The 26,121-nt window shown below is 35.3% G+C and overlaps 1 protein-coding gene across 3 annotated transcripts in view; it reads left to right on the top strand.

Annotated features, from left to right (window-relative positions):
* The window catches only part of Chi (LIM domain-binding protein 2 Chi), a 135,592-nt gene that overhangs the window by 72,565 nt on the left and 36,906 nt on the right, over positions 1–26,121 (top strand). For 2 of the 3 annotated variants that reach the window (XM_011496490.1, XM_011496491.1), the window contains exon 2: positions 17,132–17,228. In XM_011496490.1, the coding sequence (XP_011494792.1) occupies positions 17,132–17,228 (97 nt within the window). The remainder of the gene's footprint in view (positions 1–17,131; positions 17,229–26,121) is intronic. The other variant, XM_011496492.1, reaches the window with a different exon arrangement.

Genomic DNA, 26,121 nt, shown 5'->3' on the forward strand with positions numbered 1-26,121 from the left:
GAAATTACGAGTCCCCAACATCGGTTAATGACCTGGACGAGCGAAGCTAATTCTCGAGTCACCTATGAGCAACGCCTGTGTTGTCCTTTATGCTTCACCAAGCCATTTGCCGTTCGCGCCTTTGCCATTAAACGGTGCTTATAATAAGAAGGGCTAGTCCTTGTGTGGTGTTGCAGAGTTTAAACATGGGGTTGGTCTATTAACGGCGTGCAAACACTGGTCCTTGTGCATAATAAGTGACTATTACATCATATTTTTTAATACTATTGTTTAAGACTTGAAATAGTAAGGAGTGTGCTAAAACGGATTATGGTCAAATTCTTCTATTGCAAGGTGGAATTGGTAATTTAGAAATAAAGCTATTGGTTGTGATTAAATGCCACTTTAATATTTAAAAAGGTTTGTAATAAACTTTGGACCGGCTGGCGTTTACTTTCAATCGTTTATTATTTTCTTTCTAAAATAATATTTTTATAATAGAAAGAGATCCACTGTAGATGTCGAGCTCGGTGAAAACAAAAAAATATTGAATAAGTATGTAATATTGATGTTAAAGTTAATCGAAAGTCGTATATCTAGGCATTTAATAACTACTTTTATACGGAATTCATCATCGACTACTTCGATATAAAACATCGGTGCGTATTAAGAGATTAAAGTTACATCGCTGTCATTCTCGGGTATTTCATTTTTCCAATCAAATCCGCTTCTTTATATCTATCTATATGTCAATATATATATATATATATATATATATATATATATATATATATATATATATATATATATATATATATATATATATATATATATATATATATATATATATATATATAGATGCACGAAAGTTTGGCGACGGTAAAACGTTCGCTTACTCGTAATGTTTTATCAGCTTTGGGCTCAGTTAATTAAGATCGGTCCTGCTGACATTCGGGCCATTGAACCTCGCTCAACGAGAATTCCGATGACTTTAAATATTTATATCTCTAGATACACGGGTGCTCGCGTCAAAAATGAATAGAACACTTTAATGAAATAGAAAGTTTCTCGCAACCGATACGTTTACTTTTTGCTTTTGTGAAAAGTAGAATGATAATAAGGAATCATCAATTGCGTTGAATTAAAGGGGCAGCATTGAATTCGTAGGAAATCAAGAATATTGATTTAATATCAGTTGGGCTTGACATTCAATGTATACAATGGAAATGCGTATTTTAGCCCAAGTGGACTATTATGAAATATCATTGTGCAAGTAAAGAAAGATATCGCCGCGAAAAGGGAAACTTCATCTATCTTAAGAAAGTATTGTAGTAGGTCAATTGAGGATACAAAAATCTCGGTGCTATTATAAATGTGTTACAGGAACGTACTGAAACGTACTGACTCTTGTCAAATTGGTGGAAACGAAAGAAGAAAAAACGAAAGAAAGAAAAATAATACATCGACCATCCACCCATGGTCTCTTAAAAAAAAAAAAAAAAAAAAAAAAAAAAAAAGTCGAGCCTTTCACGTGGACGGCCAAAAGCTTGGGAGGTCACATTTCGTAACCTGGCGAAGGAGCAGCACCGGCAGCAGAAGCTTTAGGAAATGGCCTGTAGAGGCATTTATTTTACACGCTCGCGCAATCGAGCGAGTGATTTCGGCACTTCCGCACCGAGCCTATCTTCATCTTACAAGTAATTTACAAGCCCGAGGAATCTCCGACTCGCGCTGCAAAGTGCGCCGGTATAGTCCGCAGGACAACTCGGCCGCGTGCGGCTTAATGCGTGCAGTCGACGACGGGGAAAAAAGGGGCACGACGGGAATGTAGTTTTTGCCGATTCCCCCTGTCGTACCACCGCGTGGGTGGGGTCCACTTTTCCCCGGCGACGAGGACTTTCGAGATCACCGCGATACCGGGGGCTGGTGCGCGCGCGCTCGCACGTGTGCCTTCGATCCGCACCTCCACTTTTCCCACGATACGTCGCCGCTTTTGCAAAAACTTCCCCTACCTCTCTCTCTCTCTCTCTCTCTCTCTCTCTCTCTCTAGCTAGCTATCTATCTATCTATCTAGCTATCTATCTATCTATCTATCTATCTCTATCTATCTCTATGCAGTGTAGCTTTTCCGTAGCTCATGTTCACGTCAACTTGTTCTTCCTCCTGCAATTCGTCGACCTCTCCGTGCCACTGAACCTCGAACAACGGCGACGACAATTACATTGATTAAACGATATATAATTTTGAGGTTTCTTTTTTGCCAAATTCTTGCGCCCCTTCTCGCATAATGCTTTATGTTGTCCTAGATGTATTATAGATTTGGTTCAAATTCGTATATCAACAAAGCGATATACTCGTTTGTTTTGTAAAGAACGTAGTGTGCGCGAATTAATAAAAAGAGGACAAAGACATCATAAATATTTATGAAGATCTTGCTTGAAATTAAAACATTACCGATGCTTTAATTTCGAGACAATGTGAAAATCACGGCTGAAAATCGCCTTGTCATAGCTTTTGTCAATAATTTCAAGTGTCGTATCAACGTCAACGTTAAAATTTGTCATCAGCTTTTTGGCTTAGCTTTGCAACTTCAAATCCTTGAACACCATGATAAACAAACATTTTTAAATATTGTTCTTATTTTGCTTAATGTTGTTTATTGCAATGATTTGACGGCGCACTTTGTCATAAAACTTGATACAACGGCGCAATTATGTACAAGTGTATAAGAGGCCGGCATTGACGATAGTGTATATAATAAACAGAAAAGCAAAAAAAATACACACACACACACATTACGTATTATGAATAATTTCTCATCAACGCAGTTTCGTTGCAAAACCAAAAAATCAAAATACATTAATCTCTTAGAAGGAAAAGAAAAACAAAAAATTGCTTGAATTGTTAAGAATACGCAGAAGTACATGCGCCTAAATGTACATTAGTGATATTAACAAAATGTGATAAACACAAGCTTTACAAAGTTCGGTTGATCAATTGATGGTCGGATATTCGTTAGGTGCCGTGGAAAATTCACTTGCGCCTCGTCAACAGTCCGTAAAAAAAAATCCCTAGATACACTGAATGTGGAATTGAATAAGAGTGTCGAAATCTCAGCATGAAAAACGTAAGAAATAAGAAAGTCGGGCGAGGGAGTGACGAGTAAGCGGATCGATGATTACGTTCCTTAGGAGGCTGCGAAAATTGAATAAAAGTTTCTCTCGTACGCTGCGGCTGTTTGATTCGCCGAATGTAGGTCGAAGGCCTAGCGCGCGATCGTTAAATTTGTTCGGCCGAGTTCGAAAGGCGCCATTGTGCGTACCTGCGCGCACTTTCGCGAGAAAGTTTGTCGCCGCCTGCACCTTACGCCTCCTCCTCCACCTCCTCCATCTCCACCTCCTCCACCTCCTCTTGGCAATTCTGTTACGTTGGAGAGCCGCGAGTGGCAAGGAGGAGCGGAATGGAGTAGCGCGGCGATGGGGCGGGGCGGGCGTGTTGCACGGTGGGACGAAGGAGGAGGAGGAGAGCCTGAAAATCGCCGGACGGGAGGCGCGGTAGAGGAGAGGTTAGGTTGGGCTCTGCTCGGCGCTTTATAGCGGCAGACGAGTTTCCAGGAATTCCAATGATTCCCGGTACGCATTTCCGAATGCTCGCAGGCAGTCGTCGTCGCGCGGATTCGTAAGAGAACGACGACTGACTGCGGTCGGCATTGAGCCAGCAATGTCGGCGGCACCCAGTTGTCCATTCTTTATTATATACTCTCCGACTGCAAAGCTGGTGAAATGTTCATTAGGTTACATGGAGATATTTAATGATTTCGACGGTAATATTAATTGGCACATGCGACAGTTCATTTTTTTTTTGCACAGCGAACCTCGGGCACATATTTGCAGCCGAATTCTTTCGCGATTTACGGCAATTAATGGACGTTGATGTTTCTTTCGATTGTCATCATCCATAAATCATTTATTGCTTACTACAATTACATTGTGAGAATACATTAGTTGCTATCTAATCGAATTTTAAAGTTTTAAAGCCCATTATTTTTTAGGAGAAGTTTCGTGGCCATGACGACGACGACGACGACGACGACGACGACGACGACGACGACGACACTTTAAATCAAATCGGGTTAAATAAATCGACGATCTCATCTACCTTCTAAACTAAATTCTTCCATTTGATTGTGGCTAAGAGATGAAAAATAATTATATTATTATACTAATTAAATTATACATAATAAAGTAATGACAATTCATATATTAATATTTAAATATTTTTATTCAACTACTTGAAATTGTCAATGAAGTATACACGCGAGTTATAAGATGTCATGTAAGAACTCGCGCCTCATTACATCGACAAGTGTAAAAGTTATGTATGTTAATCATAGAATTTATTACGGATCAAAAAATGCGGCTTTTATTGCGCGCGTTTATTTAAAAAAAAAAAGTGTTATCTCTCTTACCGCCTTTTTCGCGCACACTAAATGACGGCCGATCAAGGCCGTAAGCGAAATTTCCCACGAAGTGACGTAGCTCGTAAAAGTCTTCGTAAAACGCCAGACATTCGCCGAACAAAAAAAGTTAGTCCCAAAAGTATCAGCAATTCGACTTTATAGGTTAGGAGTGAGTAGTTATTGGTCGGTATGCACGCGAGCGTCTAAGCGTCAAGTTGGTGCAGTTAGCGAATCGAAGGATAACCGGAGATACGCCCGAGTTGGAGATGGCGCAACATCACCGAGATCATGTTCCAGTTGTGCACTTACGATTGTGCCATTTGTCGGGAGATTATTCGCTTGATGATCCCTTGACGTTACTCGAGATAGGTAGGCCGTAAACTACTTAAAGCCGACCGTGGGATAATTTTCATTACTTACATTAAATAAAAATATCTCAAATCATAGACTGTCCGTAGAGTGTCGTCAAACTAACATAAAAAATGTTAAATAAACAACAATTCATCAAACTTCCTAAAACGTGTAGGTAGCATGACTTTATAACATGCATGCATAACGCATAGAAGTCACAAGCACTCGATATGAAGATTATTTCCGTATCTCTCCCCTATCGATACACCCACACCCCAGCCACCATTCTATTACATCACAATCCTTTATTATTCACTTTTCTTTGGCTAATTTGTATTGCAGATTAGTCGAGTAAAGTGGCTTGATATTGAAAAGCAATATAAATACTGGGGACGGGGAATTTGAACGAAGAGTTTGTAAGGCCAAGTGCAACTATTCGCCAACAGTCTGAAATAATTGTAAAACTGCCGATGTGTGCTTAACATGGAAGATCGTTGTAATAATTAGTTAACTGTCATCTTCTACGCGCAATAAGCGTTGAATGAGTAATTGAAAATCAGTATTAATTATACAATCTCGGTTTACTGTTACTTATACAAACTGAATTTATTACTAGTTAGTACTTCTTAAAATTTATGGCATCGTTAGGCATATTACTTATTTATTTTGTAATGTCAATTATTATTATTATTATTATCAATTATTATTATTAATTATTATTATTAATTATTATTATTAATTATTATTATTATTAGATATTATTGTTATTAATTATTAATTATTGACATTACTGTCTCAATTAATTTTACGTTTAGCATAGCAATTATTTTTGAATAAATTTCATATTCAATCAAGTAAATACTTATTAATTGCAAATTAATACCTTAGCTTAGAACGTAACTTAGAACTAGTTTGTCCTATTAAGCCGCGTACGTTATTAGTATAATCAATCATACAATCTATCATATATAATGCTTGAATTTAAGTTACCGATTACCAATATATTATTGTTTACTTAATTATCGCGAATTTAGATGTTATAATGCTGAAATGTTGGGGCACACTTTGAATTACGTAACGCGTGGGTTGATCGACTATAACAAAATCGTCAAATTGTATCTAAAAAATACTAAAAAATTGTGTAAAACCTAAAAGGGTGTAATTATGACATTAAAATTTTCATAATTGAATAACGCGATATTCCCCTTCGCAAAAATGCTTCCGTCTCGACTTTCAAAAGTATTAAGTTAAGTTGGTAATGACTAAGCTAATGGCCTTTAAATGAAATAATTTTCCAATACGAACGGCACATGTGTAATTAGCCAAGTGTTGACGAGCATTTTTTTTTTCCGGACACACTAAAAAATCCAAGTATTGTGCCCTGTGCCCTGTGGCTTGTGCACGTAATTTCGCGCTACAGATTTGACACACTTTCATTGTCGACGTTTTAACAGACTCGCGTGCCCCGACACAAGGTATTTCGGCCCATTAACATACGGAAGCCCGTTAAAATGACACGCGTGAAAGTGCGCAAGATCCGTGACACGAAACTTAATAGGGGATTTCCAGTTGAGATGCAGCTTGGAAGGAGAAGTGACGAGTAGCGAATGGTGCATCTTTATCCGCTGTCCTCGGAGTAAGGAAGACGCGAACACGTGCGCCTTATAATTCAAGAAGTAGCGGCACTTTTGTAATGAGTGACGATCGACAAGTGACTTTTATTCCTTAACCCTTATTATATAGCTCATTAATAATTTTAATAAGGGATTCGACGATAGAGCCCTGCCCGATATTGTGTCTGACACTTATATTACCTTTGGTTGGACACGCCTAGGACATTCTTGTGTGCTCACTGGCTGCAGGACAGAACAACAGGAAGATTCAAATTTACGTAGATCTTCGCTTAAGAATTGATCTATTTTAATAGTATCGGTACTATTTCTTTATTTCATTTACATATACTTGAGATACTTCGATGAGAAAATTTAAAGACTTTAAATAAGCCAATATAATTAAGCCTTAAAAAACTATAGTGTCAACAAGAGCAACAATAAAAACATTTAATTTTTAATATTTAATTTTCTAACTAAAGCATTTTCTGTTTATTAACGTTCAATGTATATTATTTTTGAAATTTAAGTTTTATGAGTTTCTGCATTATTGCAAAAGTATACGTAAATGTAATTAATAACTCTATATTATGATATTCCGAATGATATTCAGAAGAAAGAATTCTCAATTTTCTTATTAAAAATAAAAAATATGCATAACTTAATGTTTCCATCCACTCTAGTACACTTTATTTACATATAAAAGAAAAAGGTTATATATGAAATAAATAGAACTAATGTGCAAGAATTTGATAAAAGCCATGCGTAGAAAATATAATATTGTATTTCAATTTAATAAGAAGTTAAGTATTTATAAAAAATTATATTAAACTCTTAAGTTAAATGAACTTGATATATAATAGTTCATAGAGTTGAATAGTCAGCCATGGATCTCATTTATACTTTTCAAATCTTTAGAAATTATTTAAATTCTTTGTTGAAATAAATTGAATCAAAATAATGAAGGAGAATGCAATAAAAAAAATTTTTATTTTAACTTCTAATTTTAAAAACGAAATTCAATTTATAATAAATAAATAATTCTTATTTATTTATCCTATGTGGACGTACTTTTAGTAATTACTATCCATGTAAGGATTTCATTATAAGAAGAATCAAAGTAGATGATTTTATTTAGAAGAAGAGACAATTGATATTTAATATAAGGAAAGTAATATCTGCTTATAGTACAATCTCGAGAAAATATTATGTATAACTATAATAACTCATTATTAAAGCTAAAGATATATTTTCTCCTTTAAGTAACAATCATTGCACTATTTAATGCCATGTAATTATATTTATTTTTATTAATTATATTAGGTTTTTTAACACGTCATAAGAAATGATAGATCCGAGCGTAGTTATTATAAGCTTGACATACGATAAAAAGCAGTTATACGCACATTTTTTTAAACCTTGATATACATTAATCTTAAATCGTGAAAATGTACTTAATATGCCTTTAAGTAAGTCACAATTTGAGAGTAAATAAACTTGAATTATGAGCATTTGAAAAGGTTTTGGAGTTGATTCACATAATCATAATTCAATTTTTCACGCTGGTTAATATGTTTATATATATATATATATATATATATATATATAATCATTACAATGTAAGAAATTAATTATTCTATTAGTTAGTTATGGTTTATATGGCAGTATTGTTATTATTTAATCTTGCGTTAATAAGCAAATACAATTGTAACTTAATTCCATTTTAAAGCCCGAATGTCGTTATTCCGTTATGTTGTGACGTTAATTTGCTGCTGATTCGATTGAAAAGACGAATTAATCGAAAGTAAATGTATTCTCCGAGGCGGTGACAATGCAAATAGTTAGGGAAATATGCAACGAATGCCGAAAGTATTAAAAGCGCGTAGTGATGTTGTAGCGCCAAGTGCGGGTAAGCGTTCGCAGCTACTCCGGAGCTCGTGGAATTCCGGTGTGTCGATACTCGACGTACATCCGCGCCCGTGTTTCCCATGATTCCAGGGTGGGCATACGCAATGCGCGGGGGTCGCTGAAAAGTAGGGGCGCGAAGGGAAGCAAGCAGGCTCTCTCCCTCTAGCATCGATCGCAGAGCTGCGCCACCCCATGAGTAAGCCCTAATAACGGTCTCTCCCCAACCCCATCGCCTGCTCACTCGTTCTCTCTCTCTCTCTCTCTCTCTCTCTCTATTTCTCTCTCTTCCTCTCACTATCAGGTCCACCCCCGTGTTCGCTCTCGGCCTCTCCAACTGCGGGGCGCACGCGTCGTGCAGCGGCTCTCAACCCTGAAGAGATCCGGGCTGCGCGCCAGCTGTCCGGTCAGCTGATCGTGCCGAGGGGGAGATTCACGAGGTGCGCGTACGGGAAGACGCCGGGCAGCCATTAGCTCCGCGCTAACCGAGGCCCATTGAGCGAGGGACGTCACCTTCCTCTTGCAGCGTCTAGCGGACGTTTTCTCCACACCCCTCTACGGCTGCTTGTATATAGCCTGCACGCGATCGCCCAGTCAAGTCCTCCTTTTAGTATTCGACTCAGTCGCGCGAACGCACATCGACGTAAAAAAAATTAACCTCTTACGTCCTTGTATTTCGGCGCTCGATTCCGAATGCCAATGATACAGCAGCGCTCGTTTCAGCGGATCAATAATCTCGGCTGTAGCGCTTAATTATACAGTCGCAGGGAGGGCAAAGAAGAAACGTGGCTACGATGGTGTCGGTTTTATTCATGCAGGAGGAGTAAAAGCCGCATCCGCTGATCGGACGATTTCATTCCCGTTGGCTCCTCGTCCCTTCGTTCTCGCGCCTACGAACGTTATCTCGAGCGAGATTAATGGCGGCGCAGCCGAGGATCGAGATACCGAGCTTGCGGGACCGGCCGCGGAAGTGGATGGATACGTAAATCATGAAACTCTCGCAAGTGACAATTTAGCGGCCGATGATGGGGACTGTAGTCCCAGCAGTTTGCGAAAGGTTCTCCCGCGAACGGCGACTTTCCAAAGCCGTTAAAGCGAACTTTCTCGAACGCCGTTGGAAAAATCGACGGTCGGAGTCTCGCGACAGTGCGTTTTCATGACCACCATATTACCTCTCCTGCCGAGCACTCTCCGGCGTATTGAGCAACGAGGCCGGCCGAATTTCGAGATACGAAAGGGTACAAATACACCAATGGTAATGGGATTTTAAACGCTGGTCGTTGGATGGAGAGGAGGAGAGGTGCGAGGGTGGCGCATTTTGATTCACAACAACCGCTTGTACTTTAAACGCCCTTGAATTGGAAATACGCGAGAATAGCTCTTAAACGACTTGGAAGTTGATTAGCGTAATTGACGAATGATGCCGTAAGACCATTCTACGCTACGGCTATTCCGAAGATTAGAGTTTAGAGGTTAAGCAAAGATTTAGTTTTATCGATGCCCGACGACTGACGTAAGATAAGCTATTACATGTTTGGCATACCCTGAGGCATATCCAACTTTTGCTCGTGCTCATGCTGATTCGCATGTCGTGTACAGGATCGTGAAAAGATTGTATGATTTGATGAACCAGGAGGGGGGGGGGGTTAATTTAAGGCTATAAGTATTGAATAATTAAAATGCAAGGGTTTTGTAAGAGTGCATACTACGTATATTATATTTCATGAAAAATGTATTGCATTACGCGCATTACATTACTCGCGTAAACTCTTGACAGCCCTATAAAATGTGGGCACAATTTTATTTTCAAGGATTTAATAATTTACAAGTTTGTTTACAATTTACACTCGAGTTTATGCAATTAATTCATTTTCTTTCTTTTTCTTTTAATCTCCGCTCTCAAAACTTCCGTTTAAGGTAAAAAATTCAAGATTAAAAATTTTGCTTTTATAAACAGCACTTTCGACGAATGTAACATAACGTTTAACTCGTTAAATTGCCGAACACACGGCATCTAATAGAACAATGTCAAGGCTTCTCTTAAGATTATTAAACATTTTATAAAATTCCTTCGAAATAGCGCAATCGCGCACGCTAAAATTCCAATTTAAATTGCCCCGATCTCAAAGGACAAATCTAAAAAACGCTCTTTCTTACGTTTCAATTTGAATTCATCGCGGACCAATTGTTGCTCGTGCTCATTAAAATTACAATCTTCTCAAACAAATCGAGCCATTACGTGATTTGGACGCTCGTAACTCGTGTGCCTCAAGTGGTTGGGTCGTACGGTAATGCAGATGTTCGAAACGTTTTACGCGCTAAAGCCGGCCGATTGATTGAATCAAGTCGCTCGAAAAACTCGGTCGACTAATTATAGAGAGGCAATAAACTTCCCGCCATTCTAAATTATCTTGTAAACGCTATTTTAAGCCACGTGTTTACAAGGATCGTTCCAAAATAAACAAGCTTGTAAAACAAAACAAAGACAAAAAATAAAAAAAAAAAATAAAAAAAAAAGGAAAGAAAGAAAGAAAGCAAGCAAGCAAGAGTGACGGGGAGGGGGAGGGGGAACCTCATCCGCTCCAGATTTCAGCAAAATAATTCGAAATGTTAACCCATCGCTTCTCGCCATGGAGTAGCGGCATATTACGATGTAAGATAAAGCCCAGCATTTGTCACCGGTCGCGCGCCACATCCAACACTACCGACACGGTCGAACACGATCCTGCGAATATTTGCGAGCATTACACGCGCCCTTCACCATCGGCCTCTCCCCATCGTCACTCGGTTACCCTCGTAACCCTTTGCGAATGGGGCGCATGCCTCGGATTTTCCGCACCCCTCGACTTTTTCGGGACGGCGTGTTGTTATGTATTCCGCTCAGGATAGACGAAAGCCTCTTGTTGCACTGTGACCTCTGAATATTTTACGCTCGCGCCTTCTGCTTATTTCCAAATAAAATAAAAACGACCCGTACGCGCACGCCCCTCGGCCACTTATCCTCCTTTTATTTCCGACGTGCTAAATTATTTTTCCCTCTTTTCAATGTGGTGACGCTACAACTCGTATGTACTACCAGCTTCCGCAATGATCTATCCCCGTGTCGGATGAAATACAGAGGTGCGATTATCGAGCGAGCATTGATAAAATGATGAGCTGCTGATAAATTTCAAGAAAAGCAGATGGGTCGGGCACAGGTCTTCGACCGGGACTTTATCTCGTAGCTTAACGAGATAAATCAGCATTGGAAACTTATAATTCATTGGGATGTTACGAAATTACATTACGACTTAACAATACGGTAGCTACGCGACCTACGACAATGAATATTCATAAACATTTATGCAAATTATAAATTGATTTATTTATTTCTCCTGTCTATTATCTGAGCTATAAATCAATTACAATTTATCTCAATGATACCAACGACATCGAATCACGCAAATATATCATTTAATTGTAGGAACAAATCGCGCTCTAAGCAGCGCTACACCATTCAATCTTATAAATCCTGGTGTTATTCCATTAATAAACATCGCAGCAACAATTTTGAATTACGCACTTTGTATCTCGACTCTTTAAATGACTATAAAATCCAATACTGCTAACCTGAGTCATTAGATATACAGCGCCGAATAAAAGTCCATTATCGTATATCACTCGGTAGATTGAATTAATTAATCTCCCGTGACGATAATTTCGAAGATTTAATAGAAGAAAAAAGACGCATATGTCAACAGATCGATTCATAACCTGTCGACTGAAACATGTGTAGTGCAATTAGAATTACTACCAGTTCCCTCGTTCTTCTTCTTTTTTCTTCTTTGTTTTTGTTTTTTGTTTATTTGTTTTGTTTCAATGGTTTTTTGCTGTTGTTGTTTTTTTATTCTGTTTTTTTTTTTGCACAGTGTCCAAAGATTTGATACATTAAAATATTTCAATTTTAAGTGAGTTCGTAAACGACTCGATTAAATCATCGACTTTAACTATAATATTGCATTTATTCTAATTAAAGAAGCTTTCCAGAATCTCAATGATTAACAACAATTCATTAGCAAATTTCTAAATCATTTCAATCGAGTATGTAAAATTAATTATATATTCCATTACAATTTGACTGTGCTGATTTCTACGTTTTTCTTTTTCTTTTTTCGAATGAATTCGTCATTTCATGACAGATATTACCGATATGAAAAACATTTCTATATTAAATCAAACTAGTTCATGCGCTGTAAAAAAAACATCACAAAAAAAAAAGAACAAATTAACAACGACAACGACGACGACGACGACGACGATTATTCCATAACTCTGAAAAATTTTCTTTAAATTCCACGATTTATTTTAAATTGTTTATAAGATGTATCCCAGAATTCCTCGATCTTTTCCAGATCCAATATTTATTCAATATTTATTCAATATTCAAGAGGTTAAACTCGCATGCCGCTATTGTTCATTATTCAAGCATCCGGGTCAGCTAAGTGCATTGGATATAAGAGTATGCAAGATCCAACGTAAATTGCCGGAGCACGAAAAGTTTAGCGATTATAATAATATTAATAATGATCGTCCTTACTTGAATTCCATCAATATTAACAGCATTATTAGAATAAAAGCTTAATTAAATTCATTGAATTCAAAATTTTAATGGCCCACGCGTAAGCAATCGCCATCTAAGTTGATTTCCTTAGCAAAGTTGCTTCATCATTTCCAACGCGAGAATAATATTTTCTTGTTCGCAGAAAACACACGGCAGTCCCATATTTCGTCGAAATCGTAAAGGCCAATATTAGGTGGCTGTTGGCCTGCTAATGGCCTTGTTTCTTTAATAATCCCGGCCGTCCGCGACCTATGCCCTTATGTTATCCCGCGTGCGAGTAATCGCCGGCCTGTTGCGCTCGACCATGATTGTCCGGACGTCGAAATTCCAAGGAGCAAATGATCCTGGTCTACCAAACCCCGGTCAAAATCGAATTCTCGTTTCCACGCTAAGAGCATGCTCATTAAGTTTAGAATAGAGTATAAAAGGGCTCATAACGCTCTTCGCCGCAACACCCATGATTTTCCAATTGCTTAATATTTGAGATTTTGCTCATTTATTTCATTCAAAACTCTTGGGACAAGCCATTTATTTTGTAACAGAAATCTCGTCCGGCTGACTCTTACGATAGTAAATGGATATTTTCTTTTGACGTCCTTGGTAAACTTATGTAAATCGTGTACATATTATTATTTATAATTTATGTGACGTTTATGTGACGGAGGAGAAATATTACCGATTCAATTAAATAGTTATCTTAATGACATACATTACTTAATTTAACAGTTTTATCTCGTGAAAGCAGTTTAACATTTTACATTTGTTGTTTTTTATTTATTATTATCTTTTATTTTATTTGTTTATTTATTTATTTTGTTCTTGATTTTTTCAATGGCCTGAATGTTCTTTGAAAATGTCGTTATGTATACATTTGTTAATTTATACGATACAAATGTTGTTTGAATGTCATAATGTAAAGTGCAAACACACTGATCTATCGTCTATTAAATGCACGAACTGTATGAAAAATATTTTATTTTAATATATTTTAATCGATAAAGTATAATATTAACCGCTTGATACATTATTTATCGTAGACTAGTAAATTCTTCTTCATAAATGAATAGATAATCTAAACTTTAAATAGCGCGGCTGTCTTATCGATATCGAATAAAATCACCTAATACACATAGTGGTCCGAGTCCATAAGTTAGCAAATATGAATTTTGGAAAATTTGCATTTAGAAAATGCAAGAAAAGAAAAAAATATACAGACAATTTTATTTATTATATCATTACCTTTATTTTTTATCTAATCTCACAAAAATTATTGAAAAAATTATTATTTAGAAAAATCAACAACAGCTATGTAATAAATATAATAGTAGTTATAATAATAATAATAATAATAATAATAATAATAATAATAATAATAATAATATGAATTTATAACAAGAACATACATTCGAAATAACAAAAAATTATGTGCTACAGCAATATAATTATTCTTATTCATCTGAAATTTTTTCAACAACGATACACATTTATTTATTTGTTAAGCATAGGAATGAGTGGTATGTAATATTTATAAGAATGTTCTACATTATTCAAAATACCCATTATAAACATATACTTGGATACCCAAACGATTTAATATTATGGTAAATCAGACTACGAGAAACGAAGAGATACCGAATTGAGAAAGAAAAGTAATTTTTGATTTATTATTCATAGTATTCGAAGAAATTTTTCTAATTTTTCTGAGCACGTAAATAAATAACTATTATCGTTCGAATGTTTCCGAATTGACAGACGATTATAGAATCTTACCATGATCACTGAACGAGAAATCACCAATGCGCATTACATTCACATTGGAATGCGTGCAAGAATTTTAAAACACGTCGATATTATCTGTGGAATTTTGCACATGTGCAATCATATAAAGGTGCTTCTTTTACTACAGTAATTAGATTGTAATGTCAGACGCATCCATTGTTGGATAGTGGTTTCTCTGCCTCTCTCTCTCTCTCTCTCTCTCTCTCTCTCTCTCTCTCTCTCTCTGTGTATTTCTTATATAAATGCACGTACGCGTACGCGCGTTTTATATATATACATATATAGAAAGAGAGTGAGTGAGAGAGAGAGAGAGAGAGAGAGAGAAACAGACGCACATCCATAAGAAGAGAGACTTAAGAAGTTCGGTTCGCTAGATTTATCGGCTTCCTTGCGCACCATCAATTTTGCTTACGCGCATACGTATAAATGCGTGTAGATCGATATCTATTATAGTGCGGTTGACTTTCGCACTTGGTTCACTTGTCGCAACGCCGTACTCTTTTATTTTCGTCTCATTGCGCTCGATTATATAGAGCTGTTCGTTGCAACGACCGATAATGTCACTCGCCTCTCTCGGCCAGGTGACAAATTTTTTTCCTTACCTCGCTCTCCCTAGTCCCGACATACTCTTTTTTCCGATAGCGTGACGTGGGTTTCGGGTCTGTCGTTGTTAAACGGCGCGCGGAACAAGTGCGCCGCGCTTTCACAAATTGAAGTACTTTGCTACATTATCGAGAAAAATCTCTTTTAATATCCGCAAAATAATTCTTAACAACCTAAGTGTAAACCATAATGATTTTATATGAGGCAAAATCTATCGTCGCTTAAAAATGTTTATTAATTAAGAATATTCGATGTGATTTCGTGAAAAGCCTTGGAAATTCTTTAATATACCAAGTTTCACTAAATGTAATGAGAACAAACTGAAACAACTATTTGTAAAACAATCTGGATGAAGAAGATAAAAATCCTATAACTGGGTTTTTGTTTCGTTTCTATTGCTTATAGCAATTGACCGAATATAAATTATGGCACTCAATGTTATATTAAAACTTCGTTCAATGTAGAGTTAATGCGAAATCATTATAACTGACTTCTGAGCAGTTAATATTTCGGTCTGATAAATTAATTTGAAAATATTCTTCAAGCTTACATTGAACCGTAACCATTTTACATTTTTTTTTATACTTATGGATTATATTGACTTGTCAGTTCTATTCTACAATGCAGTAATATAACAGTATTTTTAACATTTTTTTTTCTTGATTATTTCTCTGTATGTACATATTTTCAATTATCTAATGCATGAAAGGTTTAATAAATAAACTAAATATAATAAACTGAACGACACATACATGCATGCAAATTTGTGTGCGCATAGCGTGCGCGTGGGGCGTGTGAGCGTGTAAGTAAGGTAGAGAAAATAAATATTTGTTTCTCAAGGACCTTTTCAAGTAATCATTGTGCATTTAAACGTATAGAGTTACAATGTAACTGATGCAACCGGTGATGAGATATTGAGTACTGACGAAATAGCAAAAAATTCGCTGCCTGTGTTTTCACAATTGGGCAATTACATTCATTTCCTGGAATCTCATCTCTCCCGATCATTATTATTAACTCCAGGATGTGTTACATGAAAGGTTCCAATTTGGTAAAAATTCCTTAACATATAACAGCACCCTCGATTAAATTATTTTTTCATCTTCGAAGATAATACGGCGATATTTGCTTTGCTTCAATTATAACGCAACGTACTTTATCGGTAACTATTAACGAGTTTTGCAGTTCGTACACTCTCGAAATCTAATTATTTTATGCTCGTTTAATAAATTTAAGTAATTAAACAAAATACTCAGTTTCTTAATAGAAATATATAATATAATGCAACTAATATTTATCCTTGCTATACATTTTTATAATTAATGTCAGTACACGTATTTGCAAGAAATAATTATATTTTCGAGTTATTATTTTATCGTGCATAATTTGAGAGACTCTAATGTTACATTTGGCAGACAAAGTACAAATATTAAATACAAAATAAGAAGCGCGCGATAAGTCCTGTCCAATACTCCTCAATTCCTTCGAGCGCTCTCCTTTCTCACATCCTTCCGCGATTCGTTATTAATGGAAACGAAAAAGAGAATCAGAAATACTTTACAAATGAATGGAGGGTGAGCTAGTACTTTTTGAGCGCGGTTATACAGGTTCTAGAGTGACTGGGCGTCGGTTACCTTGTGGCACGATAAACTCCAAACGCGCGTTCACGCAACCGCGCACGCACGCACTCACGCACGCACTCACTCACGCACACGCGTGCAAGCGTATAAAAGCACACACAAAACCTCAACACGAACAAAGAGAAAGAAAAAACGAAAAAGAAATATATGTATGAAACACACTGTACACGGCACCCTAACATGACCGATCGGTCTGGTCTGACAGATCATCGTTGCCTGTCCCCAGGAGGCACACCCCGTACTACGGCCAGCCGGACTACCGATTCTACGAGCTGAACAAGAGGTTACAGCAGCGCACCGAGGTGAGTCTTAACAACCAACTAAGCTATTTCTCAATGCATTCTGTATTACATTTCAGTTGATATGGCATTATGCCGACTAGCGCACGCGCCCATGGCAACTCGCCCATTATTTATTACGCTGGATAACTTGCTCGATGCTATCGCCAGAATTGGTCGATCGGACTCGCTAATTGTAACTTTCGTTTGTTTTATGTTATTTGCGTCATTTCTACTCAACTATTGTTTTTTCCCCCGTTGGACAATGTGCGATAATTGGCCAGCCGTGACCGTCATATTTTTACAGATATTACGACACGTTTAACAAATGAAATCAATGGATGGATGTAATTCTTCGATGCCCGGCGTGCGATTTATACGCCTGTTCGTGGCGGTTACTCCATGAATGATAAATTTCAGCTTTCTTATCGCGGTGGTGATGTTCCTTTTATTGTAACTCGCGTTACCGAACTTCATTATACTATTACTACTACTGCTGAGCCGTTGACTCACGTTTTTTACACTCTATGCCGGCTAATAATTAAGTGGCGATACGCGCCGTGGACGGGACGGGTCCATCTACTCGAGCTAATTCATTTGAAAACTTTGACGATGAAATGCCCCCCCCCCTCCCCCATGTAAGTCAGCCAAAAACTAGCTTGAAATAATAATGGCAATATGCAATTAAACGAGCACAAAATCGAGACTGTCGATTCGAGTTTTCGCTTCTTCATATAGCAGCGACTTTTCATTTAACCTTTCGATATAAACGGCCAAAGCGTATTCATATTTAATTTTTAACCCCTAAACGGAGGGCAAGTGGCGCGCGTCACGCGCACGCCATGAAAATCATTCGGCCCATGTCGCGAGATATACGATTATCGATAATTAAGATAGAGCCGCGCTTAGAGAGTGAGAGATAGTGAGAAAGAGTGAGAGAGAGAAAGAGCATACGTCTGGTACCGCGATCTCATCGCGGTTCCCTCGAGTCAGCCTTCGATAACGCGATCGATCAACCTTCGCGATATTACGCGCCATTCTCACACGCGTAAATGCTCCATGATAACTGCCTGCCAATATTGACCTTTGTGCGCACGGACTCAGCTTTTTGGGACGATTATCGCACCGACTCATTCTCTCTCTCTCTCTCTCTCTCTATCTCTCTCTCTCTCTCTCTCTGTCTGTCTGTCTCTCTCTCTCTCTCTATATATATATATATATATATATATCTCACTTTCCCATCTTCGTAGCGAGTTCATTTCTCTCATTGTGTGCCAGTGAACTTTTTCTTTAACCGTTAAAAGTTGGTATTGTGCTGGTAGCGGCTAGACAGATCGTTCCGCGGTGTTTTCGTTCTCGTTTTTGTTTGTCGGTACTTCTGACCTTGAAAGTATCCAAGGCGTCCGAGTTCTAGCGATTCATTATCAAAAGTGTCATTCTTACATAAGGGGAATAGACCAAGCGAGAAATTTAAGTTATTTGATAAATTTAATATACTTTTGTGATCAAAATATTTAACATATTTTATAATGAAAAAAAAAGTAGTCCCAAAGCCCTTCTTATATCATCTTATAATTAATAAGATATCTAGAAATTAGCATATGTGCAAACTGTCTAGACGTGTATTTCTTTTATAAAGTGAAATGAAATTATTTTATAAATTGATTATATATGAAAAATATTCTTTTTAGTGAATTATATAATTAATCTAGAGTAATATAATGAAATAGAAATTTTTAATAAATGGCTACGTATATAGACGTATTGAAATTTATAATTTTTAGTTACGCAATAAGATGGTTCATTGGCAAAAAGTATTTAATGCGCCACCTATTTTCACGTACTTTAATTCAAATAATTAATATAGTAATTTATGCAAATAACATCATATATATATATATATAAGATTTTATGTTATAAATATACACTTACCAATTTTAAACAGAACTGTAAAATCTAATTTAATAAAAAAATTTGACTGTCTATTAAAAAATGCAAAGCACACTATTCCATTGATGATTTATCGATACATAAATTGTAATATAATTATCTCGTACTGTTTATCGCGTAAACACAGTTTTCGTGTTCAATATTAATGATGAACTTTTATATTTTTATATAAAATTTTACTATCAGATTTAGAATGCGAATCGAATGTTTAAAGAATTTTCAATTATTTTAGGTTTGAAAAGAAAAACATATTTTTTCATAAAAATAACGAGTTCTTTCTGTCTATCGAAAAGTCTTTAGAAAATTATTACTTAATAAATATAGTTGATTGTTTTATGTAAAATTATTTTTATGTAAAAGTATTGTAATTAAATTATCAAAAAATTTAAAAAAAAAAAAATGTATCATGATATTATATTTACTAATTTGTATAAGATATTTTGTATAATATTTTGTTGAAACTATTTTTGATTAAATATAATCTTTCAGTTTTTATTTCTTAATATCCAATTAGGTATCAAATATACGCATATTGGATATTATATGCTTAATATTTTGTAGTACCTGACTCGCGTTCTCGCCATTACATAAAATATTTGCAATACTAAAAGTAACGATACGAAAAATAGAATAATATTAAAGATAATTGAATCGAGTGACGCAAATAAACATGATAGAAATCCGTCGCAGTAAGATAAGTCCGTTAAAGCTTCGTAGTGGTAATAATTTGTTCTGCTTTCATCATATTTTTAAATCCGTGTCAAGGTTCATGATAACATGATAAACCTCATCGTCGCAAAAATCGTTATTGAGGAAAGCGTTTGGATTTATATATAATCATGGTGTAAGGTGTCAAAGTGTGTATGTGTGTGTGTGTGTGTGTAGATGTGCGCGCGCGTGCATGCGTGTCTGTCTGTCTGTCTGTCTGTCTCTCTCTCTCTCTCTCTCTCTCTCTCTGTGTGTGTGTGTGTGTGTGTGTGTGTGTGTGTGTGTGTGAAAATTGTCAGAAATATCATTGAAATAGACGTTGGAGTTTATCATGAAAAGTAAATGCGGTCAGTGGAATTATCGCGATCTCGAGTTTTCCATCGATCTTCTAGCACAATCGTGCATGATTTGACAATTATTTACATTTGGGATTACGAGTCGTTTCTAAGAAGATCCCATCCCATCAACTTTCGCGGTAAAGGATTAAGAAATAAGCGCCATTCCTCTCAGTTTCCCACCCTCGTTGTTTATTGACGTATTTGACAAGAGTCCTTCATTCATAAACGCATGGGGAACTTTCTTGAAGAAAAATTAACTTTTCGATGAGCTAATTGAGCTTGCGAGTCGTGGACCCATTGGGGCCATTAAGTTATCGTTAACGTATTCAAACGAAGCTGTTATTTAAATATAAAATGAAATTTAATTTTCATTCTTTAACTCGGAATAATTGCAATAATTGATTTGACCGTACCGTAATATCTTTAATATTTCATAGAAAGCAAACAATCGAATGGCATTTCTAGAAAATTAATTTCTATTGCATTTTCTTATGAATTAAAATATTCACGAATATTGAAAGCGAGTAAGAATAACATTTTTCTCCATCATATACTTAGTCCTCTCGTCGGTCATCGGTATGAAAGTCAGTAAAATGTGCGTAAATTACAAAATACAATCAAGAAAAAAGAATTTAAGGAAATAAATATCGTTAAACGTCCTTTAAAATCCTTTTTTAAGAATCACAAAACGATTTATTAATTTAAACAAAAAGCAAACAAATGAAAAACAGTACGAATTAAATATGATGTATAACTTGACTAGTTGCTGTGTATGAAACCACCAGTGAAGGCACCATAATTTAACTACGTGCATTTAAAAATTGTTGCTCATGCCATGAAAGAGTAAATTCCCACTAAAACAACGTAAATAACAACTCGTTAATGACCGAAGTTATGATTTCATCTCTCAACTCCAAGCCCTTTTCGCTCTTTATCTACTAACAGGCCGCCATCTATTCTAAATTCACGACTCGCGCGTCCCTCTCCACGGCGCTTTAATACTTTTGACGTGGCGTGTCCACCGGCCATAAATCATCTTCGTTTCCCATGTGCGGCTATCGTCGGATCTCTTTCGGACTCTGTCAGCAACGTACGTGCGCTATACTTAAACCTACCCGTGCCAACCTCCGTGCCATCTCTCCTCTCTCACTCGCTCTTTTTACCCTATATACAACTTAGTTGTATTGTGTCTCTTATCGAAAAGCCGTATATTTTGCATGCTCCCACTCTCCCCACTTTTACTTTTTTTTTTGTTCGGAAGAACCATATTTTCACTTTGGTGCAGAGGAAAGCTCAAATACTTTACAGGAACAATTGTTTGGATCTCTATTGTCAAAGAAATTTTTCAATGTTATGCGCAACTGCTCAGTCGTACTGAAAAAGTACTCTGAAATCGCGCTTTTTAAGTAAATTTCTTCATTACAGCATTTGCTCTTCGATTATGTATAATTAATCGATTATATATAAAAAATATATTATTTTTTTTTTGTTAATTTTATACTTTACTTTTCAAGATACTCGTTTGCATATAGGTTAGTTACATAGCAATAATGAAAATTACTCCAATATTGTAAGCCATAATCATCGCACTATTTAGTAATAACTTGATTAATAATGAATAATCTATTTTTGATAAATAGGATAAGAATTTAATATTCTTTATAAATACTTGTTCAAATTGTGCACTTTTGTTTTTCATAATATATCTTTTTTTTTTTAATATTAAAAATATCTTTATTAATTTCTAATAAAACAACTTTATTAAAAAAAAACCGTAATTACCGTAATAGAAGATCTAATATTTTTATTCTTACATAATACAAAAAAAAAAAATATTAAATTTGATTCTAAGTAACGCATCTTTTTGTACGTCACGTGAAAATAATCCAATCATTTATAAAAAGATATCATTAGAAGCAAATAAAATTACTAAGACTTCTGTTGATAATTCAATTTTATATATTAAACATTTCATCTTATTTCCATATTATTGAAATATTTAAAACTGTAAGAAAATCGCTAATGTTTATATCTGTATTTTTTTAAATCTCACATAACAGTTAGAATAGACGTATAAATATAATAGATGTATAAAAAGGAATAACAATACCATAAAAAAGAAAGAATAAACTAATATTAAGATGGCGCTCAATCATAATTAATTAGATCTTATATTCTACTAGAATTAATTATAAGAACTTTTTTAATAATATTTATTTTGTCAGTAATAGTAGGCTATAATGTTCTAAGAGGGTATTTTCATGACGTAGTAGCATAATGTAAACTTTTTAAGTTCAAAATAAATTAATAAGTTTACTAAATTTTACTAAATCTATTTGTCCTTAAATTATATATAATGTAAGTTAAAATTTTCAAAAAATTGATCACTTTGGTCTCTTATATTGGCTTATATGTATATATATATATATATATATATATATATATATATATACACATGGATGCACACATGGATGCACATACGCGCGCGCGCGCGCACACACACACACACACACACACAGGATGCACATACGCGCGCGCGCGCACACACACACACACACACACACACACACACACACAAAATGTTATAAAATATGATTTGTAGTTTCTGACATATAAATTTTAGTCATAATTAATGTAATAAATTTGATTTTTTTATTCTTTCCTCTTCAAAAGTTTTAAATTTTTACGCAGAAGCATGTTTTTCATAAAAAATATAATATTACATTCAGATAATATGCAGAGATTTACAATTATTTGAACGCCAAAATACTGGTATAATATAAAAAAAATATATAAAATTTGATGTAAATAACTTCAAAATTTAACCACTGTCAGTTTTTATTATAATAATAAATAACAAGTTATAAATATTCTTTTTTTTTTTTTTTTTTTTAATTCTGTAAATTTATTTCATTTTAATTTTTTATCAAAATAAAATATTTATACTAATTAATTTATGTATCAAATATATAGATTATTATAATAAACCAGCTTTCAAAAATATTAATTTATAAATAGAATTTAATTAGAGATATGTGTAAATAGAAATTTCGTTCTTAATATGTTTCACATATTACATTAAATAATAATATACTTATATGTTATAAGTGTTATAAGTATTTATATAAGTATAAATGCTAATCTTAGTTTTAAAAAACTTTTGAATCTATGATGTTAATGTCAAATCAATTGAGCTGATAAGATCTCGCAGCTTATCTCATGAAAACCCAGCATAGCTATACAGTTTAACATATTATCTGTGACCGTATATTTATGGTGTTGTTTTAATGGTTGGGATGATTTTAATCCATCGTTACCAACACATCGTTACCAACACCAACTATGCAAACTTTATTATTATTCACTTATACGTAAATATAATAATATTGAATTTCATTTAAATTTATTAATGTGTTAAAACTAGACTTACAGATTATAAGAGATTATAAGAGCATTATGTTTGTTAATATTTAAAAATGAATTTGTTAAAGTAATATTTTTTGTAAATGGATTATGAAGTTGAAGTTGTTAATTATTAATACAATATCGGAAATAATACGATTTATGAAGATAGAAAGATATATCTTTATAAACGTTTTTAAAATATAAAAAATTTCACTTAATTAGGCAATTATTTGAAATTTTTCTCATTATCTTTTTTATTTGATAAATCATGAATTTATAATAGATAGGTAAAATGTATAGATCTTAAAATAATATATTAAATGTATGGATTCTCATAATTAATCATATAATTAATTTCATTAGGAAATAATTCAAATATTTATATTAAATTCCATTTTGTTGAAAAAGTAAGGTTATTTCAAAATGTTTTCGCACAACGTAGTAAATTTTTTATTTTGGGAAAAATGTCTTAACTCAGACATTCATGATGAATTTGGGAAAGAACACCATCAAGCCGTAGAAAGTAATAATCATGTGCGTTATAGATGTTTAGAGAGACAAAAGTAATACGAAATGAAAGTAGCTCAAAAAATAACGAGCCAATAAATAACGTTGCCGCAAAAAAAGGAAAAATAAAATAAAATGAAACCTCTTACATTCGAAATTCGCATATTTATCGATTATAAGAAAGGAGAAAAGGTACCTGCAACAATTTTCTCTGTCTCTCTCAGCTGTGTCAGGTGGACGAGCTTGATTTTTCGAGAAAAAGAATTAGAGGATCGCGATAGAGAGGAAGATGAGAAAGAGAGAGAGAGAGAGAGAGAGAGAGAGAGAGAGAGAGAGAGACGGCAAATGGTCTAGGCGAGGGACGTTCGTAAGCTGTAAGAGCAAAACGAAAGAAGACGCATATCGGCGCGAGGGGCGAGTAGGCAAAAGGAGAAAAGGAAGGTAAAGAGAGATAGAGGAAAAAAAAATAGGTAGAAGACAACGGCGGTCGATGTGAGCAAGAGAAAGAAAAAAAAGGACGTTGATCGGAAAAAATCAGCTTGCGCGCCAACTTCTGCTGATCCAGGGGCGTAGAGTGGAACTAGTGGTGCCCAAATATATCTCACCTGAAATTGCCTATAGATTTTACCTTTCTCCTTTATTGAATTCTTCAATATTTTCAATAACTTCACTATAAAATTCTTCGAGTTTATTAAGTTAGGATGCGCTGGATGAAATAAGCGAGATGCATCTCACTTTATCGTACACGTGGTTGGCGCCTATTCAAACCCTCTATTTTATATTTATCTCGAGGGACGAAAATCTTCAAGGTATCGTGAAATCCACGATATTGTACATTAATGGCTAAATTTATCACTATGTAATAAAAAAACTTATCAAATTATTCGCAAGATTTATACGAGAACGCAAGATTTAACGTTCATCTTTTTTCTCTTCTTCTAGATTATTCTAATTGAATTTTAGAAATCCGTAGATTTTTATAATAACGTCTTTGGCTTACTCTGTTAACGTTACTATTTGAATCTGTGAGGCTACGATGAGCTTTCAATGAATCATTTTATTCAGTTTCAAACTACCTTCACATGGCAACTGCCACATTCCCGAACTGGTTTTGTATAATTTCCGGCCCTCTTTTTCCAATAAGAAAAATATGTCGGTACTCACAGCACGAGCATACTCACCTATCGGAGTTGTAAGATTCTCTTCCGAAAATGTTCATGTTTCTCGATCGATCACGTGATTCAACCACTTTTAAGCGGAAGCTCGTGTATAACAAAAATCTAAGCAGCCAAATCATCGGCAATCGAAGGAGCTACCAAAGAAGAAGGAAATCCTCTTTCAGAAAAAAAATTGATCCCACATAATCTCGGCTTGATTTTTTTTTCCCGCCAATCGTGCATCGACTCCTTTCTACACGCAGGCAAAGCGCATCGCAGTGCTTTCTCTCCAAGAGAAAGAGGAAACTTTCTCGCTGCTCCGAGCCTTGGCCATTTCGTTTTTCCTACGACGGACGAGCCACTGATATTACGTGTCGCGGTTTTTCGCGCAAACGAATGGCGAAAGTGGACTGCATTGGGCTTCCTTCGTTCGGCTTTCCAAGCGTACTTTCCATCTTCTTACGCCATCAGGTCCCCTAGCGACGCACCTTTTTCATTCACTGCATGAATATACATGCGCGCGCACTTTATTGAGTCTCGATAGCGCGAAATGGTGTTGAAGATTAGGGGCATTATTCGAAGGAAGATGAACAGTCGGTTTCCGATTTTCTTATGCTGCATATAACGCAAACATATAAATATCGAGAGAATCGCGTAGATATATTCATGCAACGATGGACACACTAAAGCGAAAGCATATATATTTTATGGCTCGTAAACTATTTTTCCACTCGAGCGACAAACCTTTCACTAGATCATCGACTTTATCTCCAAAACTTTTCAAATGAAGTTGAGATTATACATAGACGCTCACTTAAACAATTACACTATAGGATCATATACAATAAACTA

The sequence above is a fragment of the Ceratosolen solmsi genome, unplaced genomic scaffold (assembly GCF_000503995.2).
Source record: "Ceratosolen solmsi marchali unplaced genomic scaffold, CerSol_1.0 scaffold29, whole genome shotgun sequence".
In the NCBI taxonomy this organism is placed as follows: Eukaryota; Metazoa; Arthropoda; class Insecta; order Hymenoptera; family Agaonidae; genus Ceratosolen; species Ceratosolen solmsi.